The sequence below is a fragment of the Barbus barbus genome (assembly GCF_936440315.1).
Source record: "Barbus barbus genome assembly, chromosome: 4".
Lineage (NCBI taxonomy): Eukaryota > Metazoa > Chordata > Actinopteri > Cypriniformes > Cyprinidae > Barbus > Barbus barbus.
The window spans coordinates 12,217,191-12,242,151 of NC_136732.1; the positions used below are offsets into that span (position 1 = coordinate 12,217,191).

The 24,961-nt window shown below is 36.4% G+C and overlaps 1 protein-coding gene across 1 annotated transcript in view; it reads right to left on the reverse strand.

The window, feature by feature from the left end:
• LOC306868074 (C-Jun-amino-terminal kinase-interacting protein 4-like) overlaps nucleotides 1–24,961 on the reverse strand; it is a gene marked incomplete at both ends in the record, with an annotated part of 70,680 nt that overhangs the window by 476 nt on the left and 45,243 nt on the right. Inside the window, 3 exons of the mRNA XM_079414067.1 lie at nucleotides 23,900–24,012; nucleotides 24,488–24,604; nucleotides 24,779–24,958. Of these exons, the coding sequence (XP_079270193.1) occupies nucleotides 23,900–24,012; nucleotides 24,488–24,604; nucleotides 24,779–24,958 (410 nt within the window). The remainder of the gene's footprint in view (nucleotides 1–23,899; nucleotides 24,013–24,487; nucleotides 24,605–24,778; nucleotides 24,959–24,961) is intronic.

The window sequence follows — 24,961 nt, forward strand, 5'->3', positions numbered from 1 at the left end:
ATCAACATAATAAAAACACAGCAATACGTGCCTATATCAACATAATAAAAACACAGCAATATGTACCTATATCAACATAATAAAAACGTGCCAGGGTTCCCATATTTAACCTGTGTTTTAGCACCACTCAGTGGACATTTCTCTTTTAAATTGTGGTGAAACGTGCAGTAAGGTACGTAAAACGGTGTCGCACAGAAAGTGCACAGATGTACGTATTTTTATGAGACCAGGTTGACTTTTTCACTGGAGAAAGTGTATGAATAGGTATTTTACCCAAAACCGAAGGTTTAAAGTTAAAATACCTAATGATGGATTTGTTTCTTACAAACATGCAGCTCTTCACTTCACAAGACATTAGCTGATGGACTGGAGTGGTGTGGATTACTTGTGGATTATTGTGATATTTTTATCAGCTGTTTAGACTCTCATTCTGACAGCACCCATTCACTGCAGACTAGCCTGTAGCTTTAACCTTGGTTATGTTGTCGCTGCTGCTCGTTTCCTCTCAAGATTGTGCTGGCATACCAAAATTATCCTTAAAAAAAGGAAATTTTACAGATTATATTAGAATTTCATCAAGGTGACCAGGTATCCAGTTTTTTTTTTTCAGGACATTCCTGTAAATAACATGCTTATCTTGTGTCCTGACATAGGCCTATATTATGTACTCTTTGCTCTTATAGGAGCAGTTCATATAAGTCAGAAATACAATATAAGGTTGTGGAAGCAGGCTAAATAAATTAAGGTGAAAGCTGATCAGTAGTTTTACATGCACAGGAAAAGGTAAACCCAGGCAACAGCATGTCACCGCAGACTGATGAGACACAGGGAAACAGAATTAGTTGAGACAAGAGACCTGACACACTCCTGAGAATGAAATCACACACACGCACTGCAGCGACCAGCTCCCCGGCGGGAGTTGTGTTGATATTGCAGTCAGAGGTTCAGTGAGTTGCCAGCAAAATCAGAGATCTAAAACGACAGTGTGTAGCGCTCCAAAAAATGATGCAGCACTTTTAGAGGACATAGTTTTTCCTCTTCTAAAATGTTTCAGCAGTGCAGTGCTGAACTGAAAATCTACTACAGAGTCTTCAGTGTTGAGTTTACATGAATGAAAGCTGTGAAATCCTGGCATAAAAAAAATATATATATAAAACAAGTTTCTGAATTGTTGCATTGATACAGGATATATACAGGATATATACTTTTTCATCTTCAAAACCGAACTTGATTTTCTCTGAATGTGTTTAATGTTCTTTAAACGACTCTGTCAATTTGTTGATACACAGTCACAGTAATTGGTTGTTAGTGCACACATTAGATTTTTTGGGTCATTTAATAAGTGTAATATTGTCATATACAGTGTTGTGATTGAGAAATTTTGGTGCAATATATGTCAAGCTATGGACAATACAAAAATGCAATGCAACGCTGTGCTGTGCATTATATTAAAAAAATATAATGTTCTGTGTTGGTCTGTGGAGTTTTTGCACAATAGAAATCGAGTCATTGTTTTAAGCTTTGAGACTATTTAGATTCAAACCAGTTTCTGTAGTTCAGTCAGCTTATTTAGGTAATTGGATGAGTTAAGAGTTTGTCCTGGTGACTTCCCTATTTTCACTGTAAACACTGGTTAAAAATACAAGCACAATATTACACAGGTTGACCGAAGAATACACTACGAGGCAGAGACACTTCATTTTGTTTCTTATGATCTTAAAAATCTGGCTGTAGATTACTTGTGGACTACTGTAATTTTTTTTAATCAGCTGTTTGGACTCTCATTCTGACGGCACCCATTCACTGCAGAGGATCCATTGCTGAGCAAGTGGTGTAATAATACATTTCTCCAAATCTGTTCTGATGAAGAATGGCCTAATTCAATTTTTTTTTTTTGCCAAACTATTCCTTTACAGAAAATATTTGGCAGATGTGACACTAAAAACATTAGTCTCTCAAAATATCAATAAAGTTATCTTCTATACTATAGGATCTCAATGCGCACAATTCCACATTTCAAAACATTTCCTGTAGTTTCCAGTTGTACATCAGCAAGGTCATGGTAATATTATCACAGACAAATCCCTCAAGCCTCAAAAATAGCACAAATGAACACTAAAGCTTAAGCTAAACTCGTTATTGGCTAACAGTGTACACAGACCACATTAGCACCGCCTAGCATCACATTATCGTACTTAGGTTGTGTCATAGAGGAAAGCTGACCCTAATACCTTACTATACCATGTCTGTGGGTCAGAATGGACAATCTCATTTTCATGTGGCTATTATTCACCTGTTCTTAGTGCTTAGCTTTCCCTTGATTAGAACTACTATTTATATAGTTCCAAATCCTTAGGCTCCGCCCACCTGCATCCGCAAATCCATCCGAGCTCATCCTGTTTGCATGTGAATATTTACTCTTGTTCGTGGAGGACGAAGAATACCAGTGAAGGATTAGCTATATTTTCACAATTTCTGAAGAAACTGAGCGGTGTTCCAAATGCTAAATCGGCTAGCCGATGTCTCAGAACTCTCTGTTTAAGATGGAGACACTGTTCCTCCTCCCTCAGCTGTTATTTTGTTGTATATTTCTGTCATGGGAGTTCATTAGCAGAGAGCAAGAGCACAGGCCAGAGAACATGAGGAGATCCAGAACGACTGAACCCTCAGGAGCACCACACACCGCAGGGAACCTGAGAGAAGATATCAGCTCTCAGCACAGACAAAGGCAGGAAAGGAAGGAGAGAATCTTGCCTGCTCACCATACAGAGTTGAATAGTAGTAGATTCCCCAATGAGTTCATTACCTCTTCAACACAACAGGCAATAATAAAGTTTACTCTATTCTACTGCTCTTCGAGAGGTCACTCACTCTCACTTCTGCATGTTTTTTGAAAGTGTCTATTACATATATATGCATACATATTTAAACTGAACTGAGCTGGATGATGACATCACTGAATTCAATAATGAAATGCCTTTAACTGATAATCTTTTCATTTTACATTATTGACACACTATTTTCCTTTTTGATATTGTGCAGTTGCTTTGACACAATTTACATTGTTAAAAGCGCTTTATAAATAAAGGTGACTTGACTTGACCAGAAAAATACATCAACACTAAAGGGCCGTTCACTTCAAGGACGATAACTATATTAGCGGCCACACCTTAAATGCACTCTGCAGTTACATCATCTGCCACTTTAAATGCTCGCGGTGGATTCTGATTGGCTGTCAATGTTTTTATTGTTCATCAGCTGAAGAAAATCATTCTGGAAGTGATTCCAGCAAAATCGTTCCTCTGTGTCATTATTGTAGGCAATTTGTGCGGACTTCATTGTCATAGAGTTAGAACAATTATTAAAACTTTAATTATAGTTACCATTATAGTTATTGTTGTTATGGAAGCTTGTTTCCGCCAAGGGATCAAGAAATAAAAAACTTAAAGACTTTTTTTCTCACAATTCAGAATTTTCTTTCCTTACAACTCACGTTAAACATTAATGTTATTTCACAGTTCGAACATTTTTTCCCTCGCAATTATGATACATTGCTTTTCTTTTAATTTTGAGCTATAAACTCAAAATTGCGAGAAAACTTCTAATTGCGAGTTTATAAGAAAATTCTGAACCGAGATACTTGCAATTGCTTAAAAAAAAAACAGACTTACGAGATGTAAACTCAGAATTATGAGAAAAAAATCATAAATGTGAGATATAAACTAGAATCATATTTTGTACTTTGGACTTTTTTATCACAATTGGATGGATAAATAAATGTGAATTGTGAAATATAAACTGATATTTTAATTGATAACCTTTTTATTTATTTTTATATTCCATGGCGGCCTTCAATAAAGAACAGCATTTCTTTAAAATAGAAATCTTTTGTAACATTATAAATGTCTGTTACTGTCACTTTTGATCATTTTAATGCATCCTTGCTGAATAAAAAATATGAATTTCTTTCAGAAAAATATCTTACTGGACCTAAACTTTTGAACAGTATACTGTGTATACTCTTCCTACTTCTGCCAAACAGCCATATGCCACTAAAACAACAATGTAGCACACTATGGTTTCAAAAGTTTATCTTAATGTGTGTTGTTTCACATACTAAAATAGTATTTTCAGTACAGTACCGCTAGTAGTATGCTAATATTCTGAACATAGCCTGTGTCTGAATATGCAAACTTCCTTGCTTCATGCAAAAAGCAATGTCAAATTAAACAAGTATATACAGCACATGCTTCAATAATGGACAAGAAATCAGTATATACAGTACTATGAAAGTATGGGAATTTGAGATTTTCAGATTAGCATACTACGTACTAATCTTACTGTTTCTGCAATCTGCTGTATAACACACTGCGCACGTTTTCTCTATTCACAGAATAGCCTAAATTAGCCTAAATGTACCTAATTTAACAAACATAATCAATTAAAGTCAAGCAGGTAAAAGTAGATTTAAAGTTTGCAGCGAGACACCTCTTGACAACTGCTTGTCCAGCAGAAACATTTCCACAAGACTCCTCATATTTAATTCAGAGCGACCTCAAGGAAGAGTCAGGCCTGTCTGCTGACAAATCTAAAGCTTCTGGAATATGAGCCGCAGCCATATACGCCCACACAAACAGGCACACATACACAATTGTGCTGCGATTCAAAGTGAGCTTCCCTCCGCATCCCATGGGGTCTGATTCCCCTCCACGTGTCAAACGGCAGGATTTCATTGTGTTGTCTGATTATGAAAAGGCAACCGGCATTTAAGGCCACCTCAGATCTGACGGTAAGACAAATGAAGGATGGTGGCATACTAATCGGATGTCTTGCAATCACACAGCAGTGTCAAAACTGCTTTTGTTTTGATTTTGTCACACTTTTTGCCTCTTTTGAGCTCTTGTGATGTGCGACTTCAGAAAAAAGCATCACATCTGTTAGCAGTCAAATCAAACACGCAGAAGTAAAACACAAATCCACAGTCATTTTCTGTACGCCTGGAGTATGAGTCATCACAACAATGCTTCAAAAGCACAATTGCATTTTCTATTTTGGTTATTGCGACAAATTACCAAACAGGGAAAATGTAAATGAACTGTTAATAAGAACTAATCAGAGGACAGCAGAGAAGAATAATGTGTGTAATTAGGAAATTAATCATTTGGAGGCTCATTCTGAGGCTTTTTGTGTAAATTAGCAAGGGAAGGATTGTTGCAAGGAAATCAGGACAAACTATTTTCAATGTTGTCCCAATCAGACCCACTTTTTTAAACACACTCTGAAAAAGGTACAAAACTGGCACTGGGCCGGTCTCCTTTCAAAAGGTACAATTTAGGTCCTAATGTACTCTTAAAGTACTAAATATGTACCTTTAAAGAGATAGTTCACCCAAAAATGAAAATTAACCCATGATTTACTCGCCCTCAAGCCATCCTATATGACTTTTTTCTTTCAGATGAATACATTCAGAGTTATATTAAAAAATGTCTTTGCTCTTCCAAGCTTTATAATGGTAGTGAATGGTGACTGAGATTTTGAAGCCCAAAAACATGCATCCATCCATCATGAAAAGTGCTTCACATGGCCTTCTGAAGCAAATCGATGCCTTTGTGTAACAAAAATATCCATATTTAAAACTTTATAAATCGTAATCTCTAGCTTCCGCTAACTGTTTTACGCGTGTTCATGAGAGAGTGGCGTTCCAGCAATATTCTTCTGAGATGTCCTCTGATCAGTTCTTTTTAAAGGGGTCATATGATGCGATTTCTTGTTTTCCTTTTCTTTAGTGTGTTATGTAGCTGTTTGTGCATGTATACGATCTGCAGAGTTACAAAGCTCAAAGTTATCACAAAAGGATTTATTCTGTCTAAAAGAGCATCATCACTGCGTCTGTCACGCGACTCTGTTCCCCTCTCGGGTTTGAACTGATGGTAACACTAACGACATTATTAACTGTCTTTATAATTACTTTGAAAGCTGAAGCTCGTGATTATGGTGATTAACGTGAAGGGGCGTTACATTTCCGACGCATGCTTGTGGTGTTTGGCCAATCTCAATGCACTGTGTCAGCTGGCCAATCAGAGTAGACGGTGCTTGTCGGAAGGAGGGGCTTTGTTGAAAACGATGCGTTTGAGAGAGGTGGGGCATAGAGGACCTACAATACTGTACAGTTTTTGAAAAATAATGTGTTTTTTGAACATTAAAGCATGTCAGCATATTCTGTTACACCAAACACACAAAATAATGATCTTTAAAATAGCATCATATGACCCCTTTAACAGTTCATTTACATTTTCCCGGTTTGGTAATTTTCCATGTTTGGTAATATGGACTACTTTTATGACATGTTTATAGTGCATTTTGGAGCTTGACATTATTAATTAGCATGCATCTTTGTTGTTTGGAAAAGAGCAGCTTGGACATCATTCCTAATGTCTCATTTTGTATTTATGGAAGAAATAAAAATATATACTACCATTCAAAAGTTTGGGGTTATTAAGTTTAAAGAAATTAATACTTTTATTCAGCAATGATATATTAAATTGATTAAAAGTGGCAGTAAAGACCACTATTAATCACCACTTTTAAGTTATAATGTCTAATCAAAAATATTTATAATGTAATCATTTATGATTGATGTATGTATGATTAATTAATGTATGATTTATAATATAAATCAAAAGCTTTCTATTACAAACAATGTTGTTTTGAGCTTTCTATTCATCAAAGAATCCTGAAAAAAACATGCATCACAGTTTCCATAAAAATATGAAGCAGCACAGCTGATATTAATCAGAAATGTTTCTTGAGCTGCATATTAGAATGATTTCTGAAGGATTGTGTGACACTGAAAACTGGAGTAATGATGCAAAAAATTCAGCTTTGCATCACAGGCATTACATTTTTAAATATATTAAAATAGAAAACACTTATTTTAAATTGTAATACATTTCACAATATTACTGTTTTTATTCTATTTTGATCAAATAAATGCATTCTTGGTGAGCATAAGAGATTTTTCTCAAAAACATTAAAATAGGAGTGAGATACTGTGGCAGTTTGCAAATTATGACAATTTGTAATTTTTGGAACTATCTCTTTAACTTGTATTGAACCCAGAACATTCCTTTAACAAAAGGTCAGTGGTGTTTGTTTTTATTGTGTTGGGACAGTGGTGGTGTGGACTAACAGATGCAGGTGCTGGTCGGTGTGTCTGTCGAGAGGCACAGTTCAGTCATGGTTGAGCTAATCACTGCGTCGCTGCCTTCTGGCACCGTTATGAGTCATAGAACCTCTCAAAATCGGACCAATCACAGCACACCGACAGGAGAATCTCTCGCACTTACTCATCGACGTGCTCCTGTTTGGCTGCTGTCCAAGGTGCTGAAAACACGAATGGTGAAAGCCAGAATAATGCTGCCGTAGACACAGAAAGCTCACCATCACACATGACATTTACTAAGAACATGTGCTGTGTTTATTTACAACATACATGCAAACTAGTTGAATATCAAGTTTGGGGTTAAAGGTAGGCTCACTTATGGCTTATGATAATTAATAATAAAGTCAGTCAGATTTTCTTGATCTATTTTCCCTTAAGAGAATTTTTTTTTTTATATATGTTTTATTATGCTCCAAAATATGTTATATTAAAATTGTGATACATTTAAAGAGTAAATATTCAAATTAATATTCAAATAAAATACACTATCATGCTAAATGTAGAGTCTTTAAGATTTTTTATGTTTTTGAAAGAAGTATAATGTGCTTACCAGGACTGCATTATCTTATTAAATAGACAGTAAAAACAACAATATTGTGAAATATTATTACAAGTAAAAATAACTGTTCTGTTTGAATATATATATATATATATATATATATATATATATATATATATATATATATAAAAATGTAATTTATTCCTGTGAGGGTAAAGCTGAATTTTCAAAATGCTGATTTAATGCTCAGGAAACATTTTTTTATTATTATTATCAATGTTGGAAACAGTAGTGCTGATTAAATTATTATTATTTTATTTATTATTATTATTTTTCTAAAACCATTTGATGTATTTTTTCTTCTTTGGGACATAAAAATTTGATGAATCTTTTCCATAACTGCCTCAAAAAATAAAAAATAAAGCACACCATTTCAAGTTTTCTTAATACATATAATAGCTTTATGTGGGGAACACACCAAAATGTAAGTAATGTGCTAAAAATCTTCCCCTCTGTTTTAAATATTGCATATTTTAAAAAATAAAAATTATTCAGAAATTTTCTGTTTTCTACATAAATCTAATGCAGGTTTGAAGTGACAGTAGGGTGAGCAACTAACAACAAAATTTTCCAGCTAAATTATTCCTTTAACGGGTCTCTGCTACAATTTGCAGGACTCTTATGAGACACAAATAAACTTGTGATCTGTCATATGAAATGAATCCTGAAATGTGCAAACAGATGCTAATATTGTCAAGCTGCAGTGGTCAGTGATCTCTTAAGGACCATCTCTGACACATGGTTAATGAAGCATGTGTTTTCATGCCTCTGAGATCAGAGGAGCTCATCTAAGACACACACACACACACACACACACACACACACACACACACAGTCTCTCTCTCAGCTTCTAGCCCACTCACTATGTAAAATTCAAAGCAGGTGAGCAGAAGGCCCCACAGTAAACGTGTTTACCCAGCCTGTGACGCACATCAGAGCGAGAGAGAGCGAGCAGGATAGTGCTGATGGAATGAGGAGGAAATGACAAATGGGAATAGGAAAGAGAAAGAGAGAGCTGCTGTGAAAGCCAACACACTGATCCATGAAACAGGATACAGACAGCACAGGTGCTGAGTTACAGTGATAAATTAAACAGTTTCCTGACGCACCTGTCCCTCATTCCCAAAAATATTTACTTTCTTGTTTTCATGTCTCTGTATATCTTGTGCATCTGCGCATTATAGAAGATTATACTGCAGGGCTGTTGAATGCTTGAATCTGATTGGCTGACAAGTGCTCCAAGTTGTGCAATTATTTTCAAGGACATGTATGGTAACGTAGTTCCAGGCAGGTCTTGACCGCATTCCCATGTCCATATCACTTCGCCAAATGATTTCAGTTATTTCAAAGATCAGCCTAAAACAGCAAAAGAACCAAAACCCACAACGACACTAACCAAGCAAATAAATAGCCTTAACAATAGGATAAAAGTGACAAATTACTTCCATAAACGTAATTTGCCACAAAATTATGTTTTATTATGTAGCCTACGGAAAGCAGATCTTTTTCCCGCAATCTCTCCCTGACAAACGCACACACATACAGTACGGATACATGTTGTCAGCGGTTCAGAGCTACTTTGATGATTTTATCAGTTAGGCAACTTAAAAGCTACATGACATTTCTCACTAGCGATGTAAAACTGCACTGTTCTTAAAACAGATTAACACTGTCATTAACGGTTTTGCTACTAGTAGAGACACTGCTGCCAAACGCTCTTGAGAGATGCACAGACTCGGGTAAGTCACACACTTATTCTCTCTCTCTCTAAAAACAGCATCAATAACTGCATTAGTCTGCTATCAACTGACTATGACATTTTGGAATTAGCAAAGGAAGTGTGTGATGGGAAGAATAACAAATTAATACACACAGGGCCTGACATCAACTTTTTTGCTCACTAACCACTGTTGTCACGGCACGGCGAAGAAGCGATGAGGTCAGGGTCCAAGTGCAGGGAAGTGCTCTTTAATTTCAAAAAACAACAAGCCAACACAGCAAAAAACTAAACAGAAAAGATCTGGGATACCAGACGGCAATACAGTGCATGTATCCCAGACCAGAGCAAAACACAAGAAATGTACTCACTGCAACACATTTGTAAATTACAATTAACGAGTGGTGGGAAAGGGGAGACTATATAGTCTGTGGCAAACGGAGAACAGCTGGGAGTGTTAAGTGTACAGGTGTGTGTGGTTAAGCAGGTGTATGTGATGTGGCAGGTGCATGTGATTACGTAGATGAGTCCGGGAGGAAGGGAGATGGTGACCTCTGGTGGCGACAGGGAAGAACTGCCGAGCCCGGACTCGTGACAACTGTGGCTGTAGTAGTTGTCCAAAATTACTAGCTACTCCGCATTTTCACTGGCCATAATTTTGTTTTTGGTAAATTAAGTTTTATATGACTGAAGTTACTGCATAGTGCATACTAAAATTTATTTAAATCGATTTCCAGGTGTTTTTTAAAAAATAATAATTTATTTTCCTAAAGGCCATTTTTCCCTAACTGTAAATGCATCTTTCATATTAAATTCTTACATTTTATATATCATTTCACTTAATATAATAAGACAATATAGGGCTGTTATCAATCAAATTAAATCAGTATTAAGAAAACCTATCTTTCCACTGCAGAATAAACAGCTGCATTTAGATGCATTTACACAGAGTTTATACTTTTAATAATGAAAGCAAACCGCCAGTAGGTGGCAGCAAGTGACTGTCTTAATGAGTGAGTCAATAGCCCCGTTTACATAGAGCATTGTTTTCTGATTAGCTATAACCAGTTTAAAAGTCCAATCTGAATGAAAATACTTCATGTAAACACATCAATCGGAATAAAAATGCTCAAATCTATTGAAATTTCAGTCAGATTGAAACAGGTGGAATAAACCTTTTCATGCACTGAGCAAACAAAAATGTAGAAAATTGATGCTTCTTAGGGGCTGTTCACATGTTGGCCTAAATGTGTCTCCTGGTGGAAAAAAAATACTTTTTAAGATGAAAATTACATGAAATTACAGTTATAACCAGTAGATGGCAGCAGAAGGACTCCCTTTCAACTCCCTAATTTTTTTACATCTTGCTTTTGGGTTTATTATAAAATTATTAGTGTTACATTTTAGTACTTTTATTTTACTGAAGTATAAAGTATATCAAGTGAAGGAAGTCACAAAATCTCATGTCATTTAAAAAATAAATAAGCCCAGTCACCCATAAGCCCATTAAATAAGTATATTATTATTTAACAACTAAACAATAATGCATTAAATATTTTGAAATATTTTTAGATTTCATTTAAAAACTTTTTTTTTTTAAGTTTTATCTTTAACTGTAGAAGCTGCTAAATACATTCAGCCAATATAGACTTGCTGGTGTAGTTTTGTTACTCTGAATTTACTCTAAATCACTTAATGCACAGGTTTATTCTCAGGTTTATTTATCGGCTTGTCCAATCATTTGTTTCGGCCATTGCTACACTTAACACTGTTAATCATAGCAATGACTCGTGGAATAATTTTGTGGATTCATTCACGTTTGTCATTCCTGAAACAGTACATGGTAGTATACAGTACAGTATGGTCCTCTTAGACAAGCAGAACTTTTATTTAAATTCTGAATGGATTATGTAGTGAAAGGGCGCTCTCCTTATAGCACAGCTGATTTTGACAGTTGATGGGAAATGACTGAGCTGGCTTATCTAAAACCAGGAAGTAACTGTGCATATAGACCATTATACCTTACTTTTCAACCTGAGAGTAAAAATTAAAACTGTACTTTATTTCAACTTATATGTCAGAGTTTGTATCGCATTAAAAACTCTGAGATGGAAACAAGTCCTACAATTCAACCCCTGCCCTTCAAACACATAAGAGCATCTTTTTACAATCTAATCAATTTTAAATATATAAAGTCCTGCCCATTTTATTCTTTTTGAGTACCCGTTTCACTTGAAAGTACATTACATTATAAAAGTAAAAGAGGTATGCCTTAGCGGTTCACTTGGCCATATTTGTTCTGCCCCAGGCAGCTGGTGTAGTGCAGCTCCTGTCAGCTTGACAGAGGAAAGACTGATATCTACAACAATGTTGGCTAACAGCATTCACTGAGCAAGATTTTTTTGTTGTTATTATTACTCTTTTCAGCAAGGATTCATTAAATTGATCAAAAGTCACAGTAAATACATTTATAATGTTACAGAAAATTTATATTTCAAATCAAATTAAGTTTCTATTCGTCAAAGAATCCTGAAATGGTATCATGGTTCCTACAAAAATGTTATGCAGCACAACTGTTTTCATATGATAATTAAAATGATTTCTGAAGAATCATGTGATACTGAAGACTGGAGATAGGCTGCAGAAAACTATTTTACAAAATATCTAAATAGAAAACAGTTATTTTAGACTGTAATAGTATTTCACAATATTACAGTTTTTACTTTACGGAATTTTTTTATCAAATAAAGGCAGCCTTGGTGAAAATCACATACACGCAGGTGTAGAAAAAAAATAATGCTGATTCCTCTATCAGGTGACTTGCTTATTTAACTGATAAGTGGGACTTGTATAGTCAAGTTTCAAATTTGTTTTATTTATATAGCACATTTAAAAATAGCAAGCACGGCTTACCAAAATGCTGAACACACAAAGACATAAAACACAAGGCAACCCACAGATTCATACCATAAACTCACAATGAATTAAAAGCCAAAGAAAAATGAAATAGGTTTTAAGAGATTATTTAAAAACAGTTAAAGACTGTGCCGATCTGATATAGCCGCAAAGACTCTATCACCTCTATGCTTTAACCGTGATCAGAGAGAAGTCTTTGATCACCAGACCTCAGGTTCCGTGTAGGATTGTATGGATAAAGTTGATCAGATAGATAGCTCGGTGCCAGATTATTTATAGATTTAAAAACATAGAGAAGAATTTTGAACTCAATTCTAAGATGCACAGGTAACCAATGCAACGATTTCAAAATTGGAGTAACGTCATCAAATTTACATTGTCCTTTGAGGAATTTAGCAGCAGCATTCTGTACTAATTGAAGACGAGCGATGGAAGATTTAGAAATGCCAAAATAAATAGAGTTGCAGTAGTCCAAGCGAGATGTAATGAGCGCATGGATAGCAATCTCTAAAGTTTTCACTGAGAGAAAAGATTTAATTTTGTAGAGAAGGTGGAGCTGAAAAAAACAGGAACTACTAACTGGAATTATTTGTTTATTAAATTTAAGACTCTGATCCCAGAAGAAACCTAGGTTCTTAATACAGCAAGAAGTAAAAGGAGCAAGGTGGTCCAGATCGAAACTTCTGTTCCCTGAATTTTCACTAGGGCCAAAGACTGTAACCTCGGTTTTTGATTCATTCAGAAATTTGAGAGAACCACGTTTTCACTTCATCCAGGCAATAAAAAAAATTAAAAATTCCAAAGCAGCATGTTTATTTAGTTTCAGAGGTAGATAAATTTGGCTATCATCTGCATAGCAGTGAAATGATACACCATGCTTTCTGAAAATAGAGCCCAAAGGAATTAAATACAAAGAAAAAAGAATGGGTGCGAGAACAGAACCCTGCGGCACTCCACAGGAAAGTTAAGCAGGCAACGAAGAAAAATTACCCAATCAGACGGAGAAACTTCTATTTGTTAAGTATGATTTGAACCAGCTAAGAACAGTTCCCTGCATGCCCACAAAATGTTCTAGTCGAGATAAAATAATTTTATGATCAACTGTATCAAAAGCCGAGGTTAAATCTAACAGAATTGGGATAAAAGACTCTTTTATATGGACATAAAAGAGTCAGTCGTCAACAAAGTATCATTAAGAACCTGTAATAAAGCAGACTCTGTGCTATGCAGAGGCTTAAAACCAGACTGGAAAGTTTCAAAAATATTATTTGCACTAAGGAAAGACTAAAGCTGAATAAACACAGTTTTCCAGTGCTTTAGTAATGAACGGAAGATTTGAGATGGGTCGAAAATTATTACAATTATTTGCATCAAGTGAAGGTTTTTTAAGCAGAGGTGTCACAGTAGCTTCTTTGAGGCTATCAGGTATAGTCCCTGAACTAAACATTTATTCATAAATAAACTAAACATTTATTCAGAAAAGACACCAAACTAGGTCCAACCGAGTAAAAAATTTGTTTTCAAATACATGGAGGGAGAACATCATGAGAGCAGAAAGAAGGTTTCAAATGGTCAAGAATTTCTTTGAGAGTCTGGAGAGAAACTGGATCAAAAGCACTCCATATGGCTGAAGAGCAGCAAAATTCAGGTGAAACATTAGCAAGTGGTTGCAACTGAGATCTCAGGGTAATGATCTTATCACAGAAAAACCTTGAGAAACCTTCACATAATGACACTGAGGGATTTGAAATCACATTTACAGGAGGATTTAAAACAGAATTTATAACAGAAAATAAGGCTTTATAACTATGATGATTCTTTGCAATTAAATTAGAAAAGTACTTAGAATTTGCGGATTTCACTGCTTTCTGAAAAGTAGCAAAACAGTCTTTAAGCATTTCATCTGAAATTTGCAATTTGTCCTTTTTCCATTTTCGTTCAGCTCTTCTACAAGCTTGCCTCAGAGAGCAGATGTTATCATTGAGCCTTGGTCCAGTTTTAGGTTTTGACTTCTTCGGTTTAAGAGGAGCAATGGTATTCAAAACTTCTGAGCAGGCAGTATTAAACAGACTAAGATGCTGTTCAGCATCCAAGTCGGGTAAAGATGACTCCAAGGACAGAGACAAGCACACCTCGTTAAAGGTTTTTGTGAAGTCATCACAAAAGTGGGAAGAAAAGGAACGAGTCAGTTGTACAGTAGAAGTAATGCTTGAACTTAGCTGAGAAAAAGGCAACGTAAATAATACAGGCATATGATCTGAGAGCAAAGTATCAAAAACCTGAACATCAGTAATAGAAAAACCGTGAGAGAGAACCAAGTCCAAAGTATGTCCGTGAGCATGTGCAGAATCTTTCACCCACTGAACCATATTAAATGAATCAATGAGACTGAGGTTTGACAATGAACCATATTGAATGAATCAATGAGACTGAGGTCCAGAGGTTTGGACTGAAAGCACACATGTATATTAAAATCACCTAGCAGAAGAATATTGTTATACTTTGTTATACAATCACCCATAAAAGCAGTAAAATAATTTATAAAGTCTTTAGAGTCATATTGAGTATTGCAATTTCTCCCATTAATAAATTATTTAGTTTACAAAAAGTCCTTCTCCTTATACTGTCAACCAAAAACATGATGAATTCACACTGTTTTATAATACAGTAGGGTTACAGACTGTTCCAATCCTGACTTCTCCGTCACAAATAACATCAGGACTGATTCAACACAATAACTATTTCACCTGCGTGGTGCGTCTACAAGGTTTGCTTAACCTCGCTGATGGAATCTCTTGTACTCAGAATAGCTCTAGAACATTTCCCTGGTGTGGGACAGAAGTGTACCAAGAGTGCTGTTGTAAATCAGATGCTTTCTTGAGAGGTCGAGACCTTTTACATTTCGTTCTCCTCCAGGGCAGAATGCAGGAGGTTTATTAAGGACGTCAGGAAACATGTGACTGGTTTTAGGCGCATGTTCTGACACATTTCGCTCTAATGAGGACAATCTGTACCTTAGTGATGACTTCTAAGACGACTACCACTATTACTTTTGCTCATAGTTATGGTTAGGTATTTCAACAAACCTATTAGCCTAGGGGTTAAACGTTGTTGATTAACCCATCCTGCACCGTTCATGCTACAGACATGAAAGACATCACAAATTATGCCTGTTGTGCTATTACTTTTCTACATGATAAAATTTTGCCATTTTTAAAAAATGTAATCAATAAATACCATTTTGTGGCTCTTTAATGTATCGTGACAGATCACTGTAGAGCCTCAGTTCAAGCAGCATGTGAAGCGATCGTTATCCTTAGCAACAGCATAGAAACAGACCAAAACCCTCTCAGAAAGCCTTAGTAATTACCTAGCAACTGCCTGTCAACCAATCATTGCACCCTAGCAACCACATAGCAACAAACAAGAAATGATTGTGAACCTGAGCAACTCCATGGCAATCACTCAGAATACCCTAGCAGCATAGCCACCCTCTAGCAACCATATAATGTTATTAGAATTACCCCAAAAACCTTAGCAACAGCATATCAACTTCATGGCAACAACTCAGAACACCCTAGTAATTACATCACACACTTAAAATTACTCAGAGGACCTTAGAAACAGCATAACAACTCCATGGCAACCATATAGGCTAATGCTATTAAAATTACTCAGAAAACCTTAGCAACAGCATAACAACTTCGTGGCAACAACTCAGAACACTCTAGCAACCCTATAACACACTTACATTTATTCAGAAGGCCTTAGCAAAAGCATAACAACTCCATGGCAACAACTCAGAAAACCCTAGTAACCACATAACACACTTAAAATTACTCGGAGGACCTTAGCAACAGCATAACAACTCCATGGAAACAAGTCAGAACACTCTAGTAACCACATAACACACTTAAAATTACTCAGAGGACCTTAGAAACATCTCACTACACTCTAGCAACCACAGCAGTGATTTTTGCACAGGCAAGCAACACTTATTTTTCATTATATGTGAGAATCAACCTGGCTTTTTATATTCTGTCTTAGTTCTGGTAGTTTGCTTGTGCTCTTAGGGAAGTGTTGTGTACTTTTGACCTGTCAAAATCACGGAGCAAATCTGCTGGAAGTTTAACGTCCCGCGACAGGTTTTGTTCTAGAGAAACGTCTCGGCTGCTCTTGTTCTAGTTTTGTGCTCTGCAAGCCCCTCTGTGGTTATAAGCACTGTTCTCCAGGCATTTCCCCAGAGACTGTCAGGATAAATTTAGGGTCGCCTTTGTGAGCCGAGCAAAAAAACATGCTGAGTACACACACACACACACACACACACACACACATACTCGCTTTCTACCTCTAAATTTGGAGGACTGCAGTGCAGGGATATTAAAAAGCCTGAATCATTACAGCCTTCAGATGCCTTGATAAATTACAGACACATCACAGGGTGGATGGGTCAACGGATGGGCAGTAATGAGAGGAATAACAAACTGACTTCAAACTCACTTTTACTTCATTAACAGTCTCTGAAACCACACACAGTCTAAGCAGAGACAGCAGACGCTTTATACCTTGTTAAAGGAATAATTCTGGCATCATTTACTCTCCCTCACGTCAATCTGAACCTATAGGAGTTTGTGGAACACAAAGGGTCCTATCTGTATTTCAAAAATTAAGCTAGATCTTGAATATCATTTGTGATATTCAGATGCAGCACACCAGATTTGACGTCAGTGCCAAATCCACTCTTACGTGTCTGTGAACCAAACACAACATGACAATTTTTAATATGCAGAAGGTTGAATGACATTTGAAAGCCATGTGAGCAAATGAGGACAGACTATTAATTAATGCATGAACTGTTCCTTTAAGAAATGCCTTTTAATAACCTTTTAAAGAAGCAGCTTTTATTTAAATTAACCTAAATTTTATGTTGTTTTTAGGTGGTGCTTTAAAATAAAATGTTAAAATAAATATAATAATGATGTTATTAAAGTGACAGTGTAATGAGGGGTCAGAAGCATGTGGATCCATTTGCAGACATCTTTAATAATCAAAGTCAGGGTCAAACAGGTAGTGTTCAAAGCAACAGTGGCAGGAATATCAGAGGCAGAGCAGAGACATAAACGATACCGGGCTTGAGTCAGCGCAGGCAGCAAAGCAGTCAGAGTTTCAGAAAGCAAGATCACAAGGGCAGGCGGCAGAGAATCAACAGTAGTCAAACAATCCAAAGTCATACACAGAAGGGTCACAGGAAACCGCTTAGAAATGTCAGCCGGGGCAAAACAAGACTTCGCAATGAGAGTGAGAGTGGATGCTGTTTAAGTAGTGTGGATGATGGGGAACACCTGTGCAGGTGATTAGTCTCTGAACGGGGTGTATGGGAAATGGAGTCCGGGAAAGTCAATACTCAGGAGAGGGTGCCATGGAGAGAGCCACAGAGGTCTGATTCATGACAGACAGTATACACCCAAAAATAAAAAAATTCTGTCATCATTTACTCAAGTTGTTCCAAACCTGTATGTGTTTCTACTGTTGAGCACAAAAGAAGATATTTTGTAGAATGTTTGTAAATAAACAGTTAACGGTAGCCATTGAATTCCTATTGAAAGTCGATGGTTACCGTCAACAGGTTTGGAACAAGTAGACAGAATTTTAATTTTTGGGTGAACTATCCCTTTAAATGTTTCTCCAGTAAGAATATGGGCAGCAAATGGATAGCTGTGCAAGCGATGATAAACAAAGTACTGGATGACACTTGAGCTGTTTTATGTGTGTATAAATATAGAGATACCAATGCAGTGAACAAACCTTTCACACTCTTCTCCCTCATACTCGTGCTCACGATCCTGGCCAGACACACTAACACCTCACCTAAATATACAGCACACAACAGCACATGGTCAGTAGCGGCGCTTCTATATTTAGATGGCTCTCCTGAGGGAACGGCCTGCGTTGAGCAGGGGAAGGACATCCCCTCATAGCCCTCATGATCCTAAACTTTACATGCACTGTTTGTCGCACTCGTACAGCTCCTGTGATTCATAATTCCTGATTCAGCCGCAGGGAAACCCTGACATTTGCCTGGATGCTGGCCATGTTAGCGCTGCCCTTTGACCCGTGTCCAACTCATTTGACATAATACTTTTTGCACGCTCTGTAGCAGGACTTACTCAAACCCTTGTGAAAGAGAAGTGTGCTTAATTGTTAATTGCATTTTGTAAGTAAGTACACATTAATTATTTGCTTTAACAATCTTTTGACATGCTTAAAAGATGCATGCTTGTTTTGATATGCTGACTAAGACAATAAAGCACAAATAAAATACTTGATTTAATTTTAACCGTAGTTAAACTGGCAGTAAACTTTAACCATATTTCAAAGACAAAAGATATAATTATGAAATTACATTTAAAGATGTACTTAAGTCCTACTTAAGTGGGTCAAAAAGCACTCTTACGTTCAACTAACTGTTTTAAAACATAATACATGCTCATTTAATTGCAATTAACATGCAATAAAGTCCTTTATTACATCCAAATACATTATTTTAAATTATACTAATAACACCTTTCAATAAGGTCTCATTTGTTAACATTAGTCATTGAATGACTCTGAATCATTGAAACGAGTCATTTGACGTTGAGGTCAACATGAAACATTAGCATATTGCCTGCCAACTTGTTAGGTCTTTTTCGTGTTGGTCTGAATGAAAATGCAAATTCATTCTTTGCCACTAGGTGCAGCTTTTGGAGCTGTAAGAATAGCGGTTTCCACTGTAAGGCTGTACACAAAGCAGAACTGCGCTCACAAAAGCTGTTTTATCAGACATTGCAGGCATGATGAAATGAAAATGAGACCAATCAGACCAATCACTGCAGATTAGCATCATGCAAAGGAGGGGTTTGGAAAAATGAATCGTTGAGCGAATCGTTTATTTGAACAAGTAAGGTAAAAATAAAGGCAGCGGCTATTTGCACTAAGTGTAAATAGCAATCGATGCTATTTAAACTAAATGCAAATAGCAATAGATACTATTTACACTATGTTAAAATAGCAAGATTTTCTGCTATTTATACTACTTATTGCAAATTGTGGCAATTATCTGCACCTCAGTATTGTAGTACATTATAAAACAGTACGCAATAATAACGTATTGAGTGTAAATTATAGTTTTAATTCAAATTATTAAATGGATGCCATCTTATTAGGACAATAAAGCCCTCCCTACACGAACCCTGACCCTACCCGATACTTTTATTTTTAACTTTTTGATTATTTCCTTCATTTTTATTGAAAATAAATGCCTTTCTGGTGCAATATGAGATTTGGAAAGGGAGAAAAAAAGTTCGGCAAAAGGCGGGTTCGAACTCGCGTCAAAACGCAAGCACCTTCACTGAAACTGATGTGGAATAAGCCTCTTTTTTTCAATGTTGACTAATCGAATCACATGTTAGTGGGTGGAGTTATTGTAAATAGCCTTTGCCAACAAGGCGGGCTATTTGCACTTAGTGTAATTAGACACTCCAAAAAAATAAATGCATATTATAAGACAATGAAAGTGTTTTTGACCTTCCATGCATGTCAACCTGTTGTTGGGGACTCCCAAAACCAAAATATGAACCTTTCAGTGACTTCGATCTACAATCACTCTCAAAATCTCCCATTATAATAACTGAAGCTGTTGACATTGTGAAATGAATCTCTTACTTACTACGGTTTCAGCGACGACTCATCTGGACGCCTCTGATTGGCTATTGCATTCATCAACTCAACAGAATCGTGTGTGATTGAACAGGGTGTCTCAAGCTAAAGCCGGAACGCAGATTTAGATTTAGAATCTGATGATGTGCCGCATTGAACGTTCTAATTACACCAGTGCGATCATTTTAAACATTATTCGGCTATTTTCTGTATTCTGTATCCCAATGGGCATGACGCCTCTGATAAGAAGTCCTCTTTTATTTGTATGCTAAAAGTGTACTTTTTTCACAAGGAATCCTAAGGACTGTGTGTACTTGGTGTACATTTGAAGCGTCTTAATACGGTCTAAATCACATTAAAAGATTATAATACTCACGTACACACTTGGTACTTTCTAACCTTGAGCTTAAGAATCTGAAAGATGTTAAATAACTGTAGCTGCTGAAAGGCCTGGAGACATTATATCAATTTACACATTGTAAATTCTTGCAAAAAAAAGTGACCTTATCATGGCACCAGATGGTAAAATTAAGTAAACCAAAGACCTGAATGTTTGGCATAATCATATGTTAATTATGGAATATTGTTAATTATGTTTAAAAGTGTTCAAAACGTTATTAAAATGAACACAGCTCAAATACAATTACAATCAGAAATAATTACGGAGGTGTGTGATTCTGTCCTTTAAGTGTGTGAGTAGGTAGTTGAGCAGACAAACACACAGAAGAGCCTCTGAGAGAATCTGGCTCTCTTATGTAAGCGCTGCAGCTCTGTTTATGTCGATCTCTCTCTGTTCCCAGCAGCACGTGTTTCTCTGGGCCTGTGGGAACAGTGCAGCGCTGCCACCTGCTGGACAAACGCAATATGGTGTTTTTTTAGTTATAGTATATATTAGATTCAATTCAAACATCGAAATTAATGTATTATTCTGAAGCGCATATAGACCCCATAATACTGATGGTTTAGATACCTGAGGGTTATAAATGATGAATGTATAACATTTTATTTGACTAGGCCTACATTTAAAACATGAATTAAATAAACAGTTAGAAATTTTTCCATTCGTTTGCCCATTTAAAAATTTTCAACTTTTCAACACATTTTGAGATTTAATTTGGGACATGAAATTAATGTAATGCGTAACAGGAAAGACCACAGAAATGGTTTGAATCAATCATTAAAAAGACGAACCAGTTTGTGAACGACATGAACATATGAACAGAGAATAAAATTAAGACAGAAGGTGCGTTCCCCATGAAATTGAGTTTAATAGAGTTTAAAAATAAGGCTATGATGCAGTTTTAGCAAACCTTTGACAAGAAAAACACAGTAATGACAAGCTGTGGCACACACACAGCCAGTCCAGTAAGATTTCAGGGAAACAGCGACAACACACTCACATCCAAATGTGGTAATATTTCTCAATCGTCTCCATACACTGTAAAAAAAAAGAAAAATGAAAAAAAAAAGTTGAGCCAACTTAAAATTTTAAGGCAACCAGCATCAGCAGATTTTTGAATTCTCTCAACTTAATTTTGTAGGAGATTCTCAACTTTTTGTTGTATAAACTTAAAACAACAAGTTGAGAAAACTCAAAAATCTGCTGAAGCTGGTTGCCTTAAAATTTTTCGTTTTTTTTTTAGTGTACACACTCGCACATATACACACAACCACCCAAAAAGGTGGCGATAAACAAAAGTTGAACGAACAAACTGCAGTGTAAAAAAAACATGCATAGCTTAATACAATATAAACGTGTGGTTCCGAATGACCCACGAATGTTATGAGGTCTAATACTGTCTACATTATTAGTCAGTTCCTTCAACATGAAAACATTGCTTCTTAAAGGTGTCTGATGTAAAACAAAACAATATCGTCCTTGTTCACAAACATGTAAAAAATTACATTCTGAACCGCAAAGTTCATTACGAAAATAAATACTTGGAATGGCAACAACAATGATATAAAGTTCCCTTTATGTGTCAGAATTGAAAATAAACAAAGAGACCGAATGCCCCCAAACCCAGCCCATTTACACATAAAAAGTCAAATATCATGTTGCATTCGTTTCAACAGACATCAAGGTACAATAAAAGTGTCGTAAAGACCAGATACAAAAGGAGCGCAAAACTCTGATTAGAAAACTCAACACACTCGAACCCAAGCCTGGGACATACAATACAGACAAAACCGACATTAAATATCTGAGATGCTTAGTGCTGAAGCAAACAAAACTAAATCTGACACAAGAAATACAAATCATTTATTATACAATCCCAATTAACATTATCTGTCCATTCCAGAGAATCACAGAACATCGAAAAGCCTCGGCAATGCAAAATATTGGACAACTAGGCTGTTTAGTATTTGTTCTACGTTTCATCCTTTGGTAAAAGGGCAGATCATCTCAACTGCTATAAACACTACAGCATGTTGTTCTTTCCAGAAATTAGCATTGTCTAGCGTACGATCGGTACTGTCTTTAAAGTGCCAGCAAGCTCTAGCGTGAGGAAAACCCGAATTACTAGAGTTCCTAGAGGAATGATACAGGACTCATGCAAGAGCCAAATACACGTGTACATGCCGTAAGGTGCTCAGACACCGCTCACGAGATCTACGCCGTACAGATAACAAAAATAGCTCTCTGAGTTTCTATATACATGAACTACACAATGCTACCACTGCCATAGTGCACAGAGAAACCTCTGATCAGTTCTATGAAGAACACAAACATAAAAATCATCTCAAGTAGCTAACATAAAGAAAAAACATTTCCCTAAAGTAATGTTGTAATGTAAACTGTTAAAGGGGTAGTTCACCCAAAAATGAAAATTTGCTGAAAATTTACTCACCCTGGGGTCATCCAAGATGTAGATGAGTTTGTTTCTTCATCGGAACAGATTTGGAGAAATGTATCATTACATCACTTGCTCACCAGTGGATGCTCTGCAGTGAATGGGTGCCGTCAGAATGAGAGTCCAAACAGCTGATGAAAACATCACAGTAATCCACACCACTCCAGTTCATTAACTAATGTCTCGTGAAGATGCATGTTTGTAAAAAATAAATCTATAATTTAAGTCGTTTTTAACTTTAAACTGTTGCTTCTGACCAAAATACGGGACCATAATCCATGATAACATTTTGAAGACAACTTTTTCATTGGAAAAAACGATATGGATATTAGGTCTTGTATTTTGACCAGAAGCAATGGTTTAAAGTTAAAACTCCTTAATGATGGATTTATTTCTTACAGACAGCTTTTTACCTTTTATCAGCAGTTTGGACTCTCATTCTGACGGCACCCATTCACTGCAGAGGATCCATTAGTGAGCAAGTGATGTAATGATACATTTCACCAAATCTGTTCTGATGAAGAAACAAACTCATCTACATCTTGGATAGCCTGAGGATGAGTATATTTTTAGAAAATCTTCATTTATTTCTTCAAAACTTTTAGCACAGGATTTTCATATAGTTGCAATATAGTTGTGGACAGCTTCAAGTCAATGTTTTGTTCCTTCATTTCAACACTGATCAATTTTCTGTCAATGCCAGATTCATACAAAACAGTAAAATTAAATAAACATCTAGTCACAAATATTAGAACTCATAGCTGAAGTAAGAACAACACTATTAATAATAATAATAATAACAACAATAATAATAATAATATCTGTATTAATAAGAAGAGTAGTATGTTGTAAAATAATAAGCCCAAGTGGGTTGATCTAGAGTTCTCCATTGAACCTGCAGCAGTGATTTATTAGTCACTGCCTAAAGCAACCTGCCAGACTATAACATAACTGCGCTCGGGTTTGGCAGGAGCTGACTGCAGCTTCAAAGTGGGTTCAGCTGATTCATCATCTTCATCTCGATCCAAACCACCACCCTCATCACCTGAGAGAGAAAAAGAGAGCCGGTATTATAACCTCCTGTCAGTAGACATTTTCTGTAGCTTTGTGTAGTTTCACTTTAAAAACTAGAGAACTAATTAATAAGGTTTTTAAAGGTATGTCTGCAATATTATTGGTTAATATTATTTTCCCCCATGCATGCAACCTTAAATGCATCAGCAGAAAAGTCCATTAAAAGCTTTGATTAAAAATACTGACAACAAGCATTCGTCCCATTAACTGCAATCATTTTGCACATGAATCGTGAACACTGACAAATATTACGAACAGAAATGGTATTCATTTTGATATTTCACAATATTAGTTTTTACTGTCATTTTGAATATGAATGTGACATGAGCCCTTTATGAATGATCTGCAGGATCTGCACATTTGCATGTTTACATTATTTAACATGCAGAAATGCCATCTGCTGCTCATGGACCAATCCTAGAGAGATTTCCTACTGAAGCTCTTACCGATCCTAAAGTCGATGTATCCCTCTCCTCCGCTCATGATGAGCATGCTCTTGCCGTCTGGGGCTGAAGAGTCTGAGTTCTCAGTCGTACCTTCAGCTCCAGGCACAATAACCTGACCTGAAGCACAACGTTAACACAGATTTGAACTTCACCAGTCATTATATCAAACACCACCTGATGCCATAATGCAATTTACAAAGTCATGCACTAAACCGGACCTTTCATGAAGCTGACTTCATCAATTATGAGGCTTCCCAATCAATACTGAAGCACTGTGTTACTATGTCTTACCTGGAACAGTAGCGAAGAATTTAACAGCATCTCTGTGGCCGTGGAAGCAGAGCTGAGCGTGTGCCATGGAGCAGTACGGTACGTACGAGCCCGTCACCACACAATCCACAGTGTCATCGCCGTACACTCGCACCGCCCCACCTGGACGACAGGCGATCGCTCCTACAGTCTTATGAGCTGCTG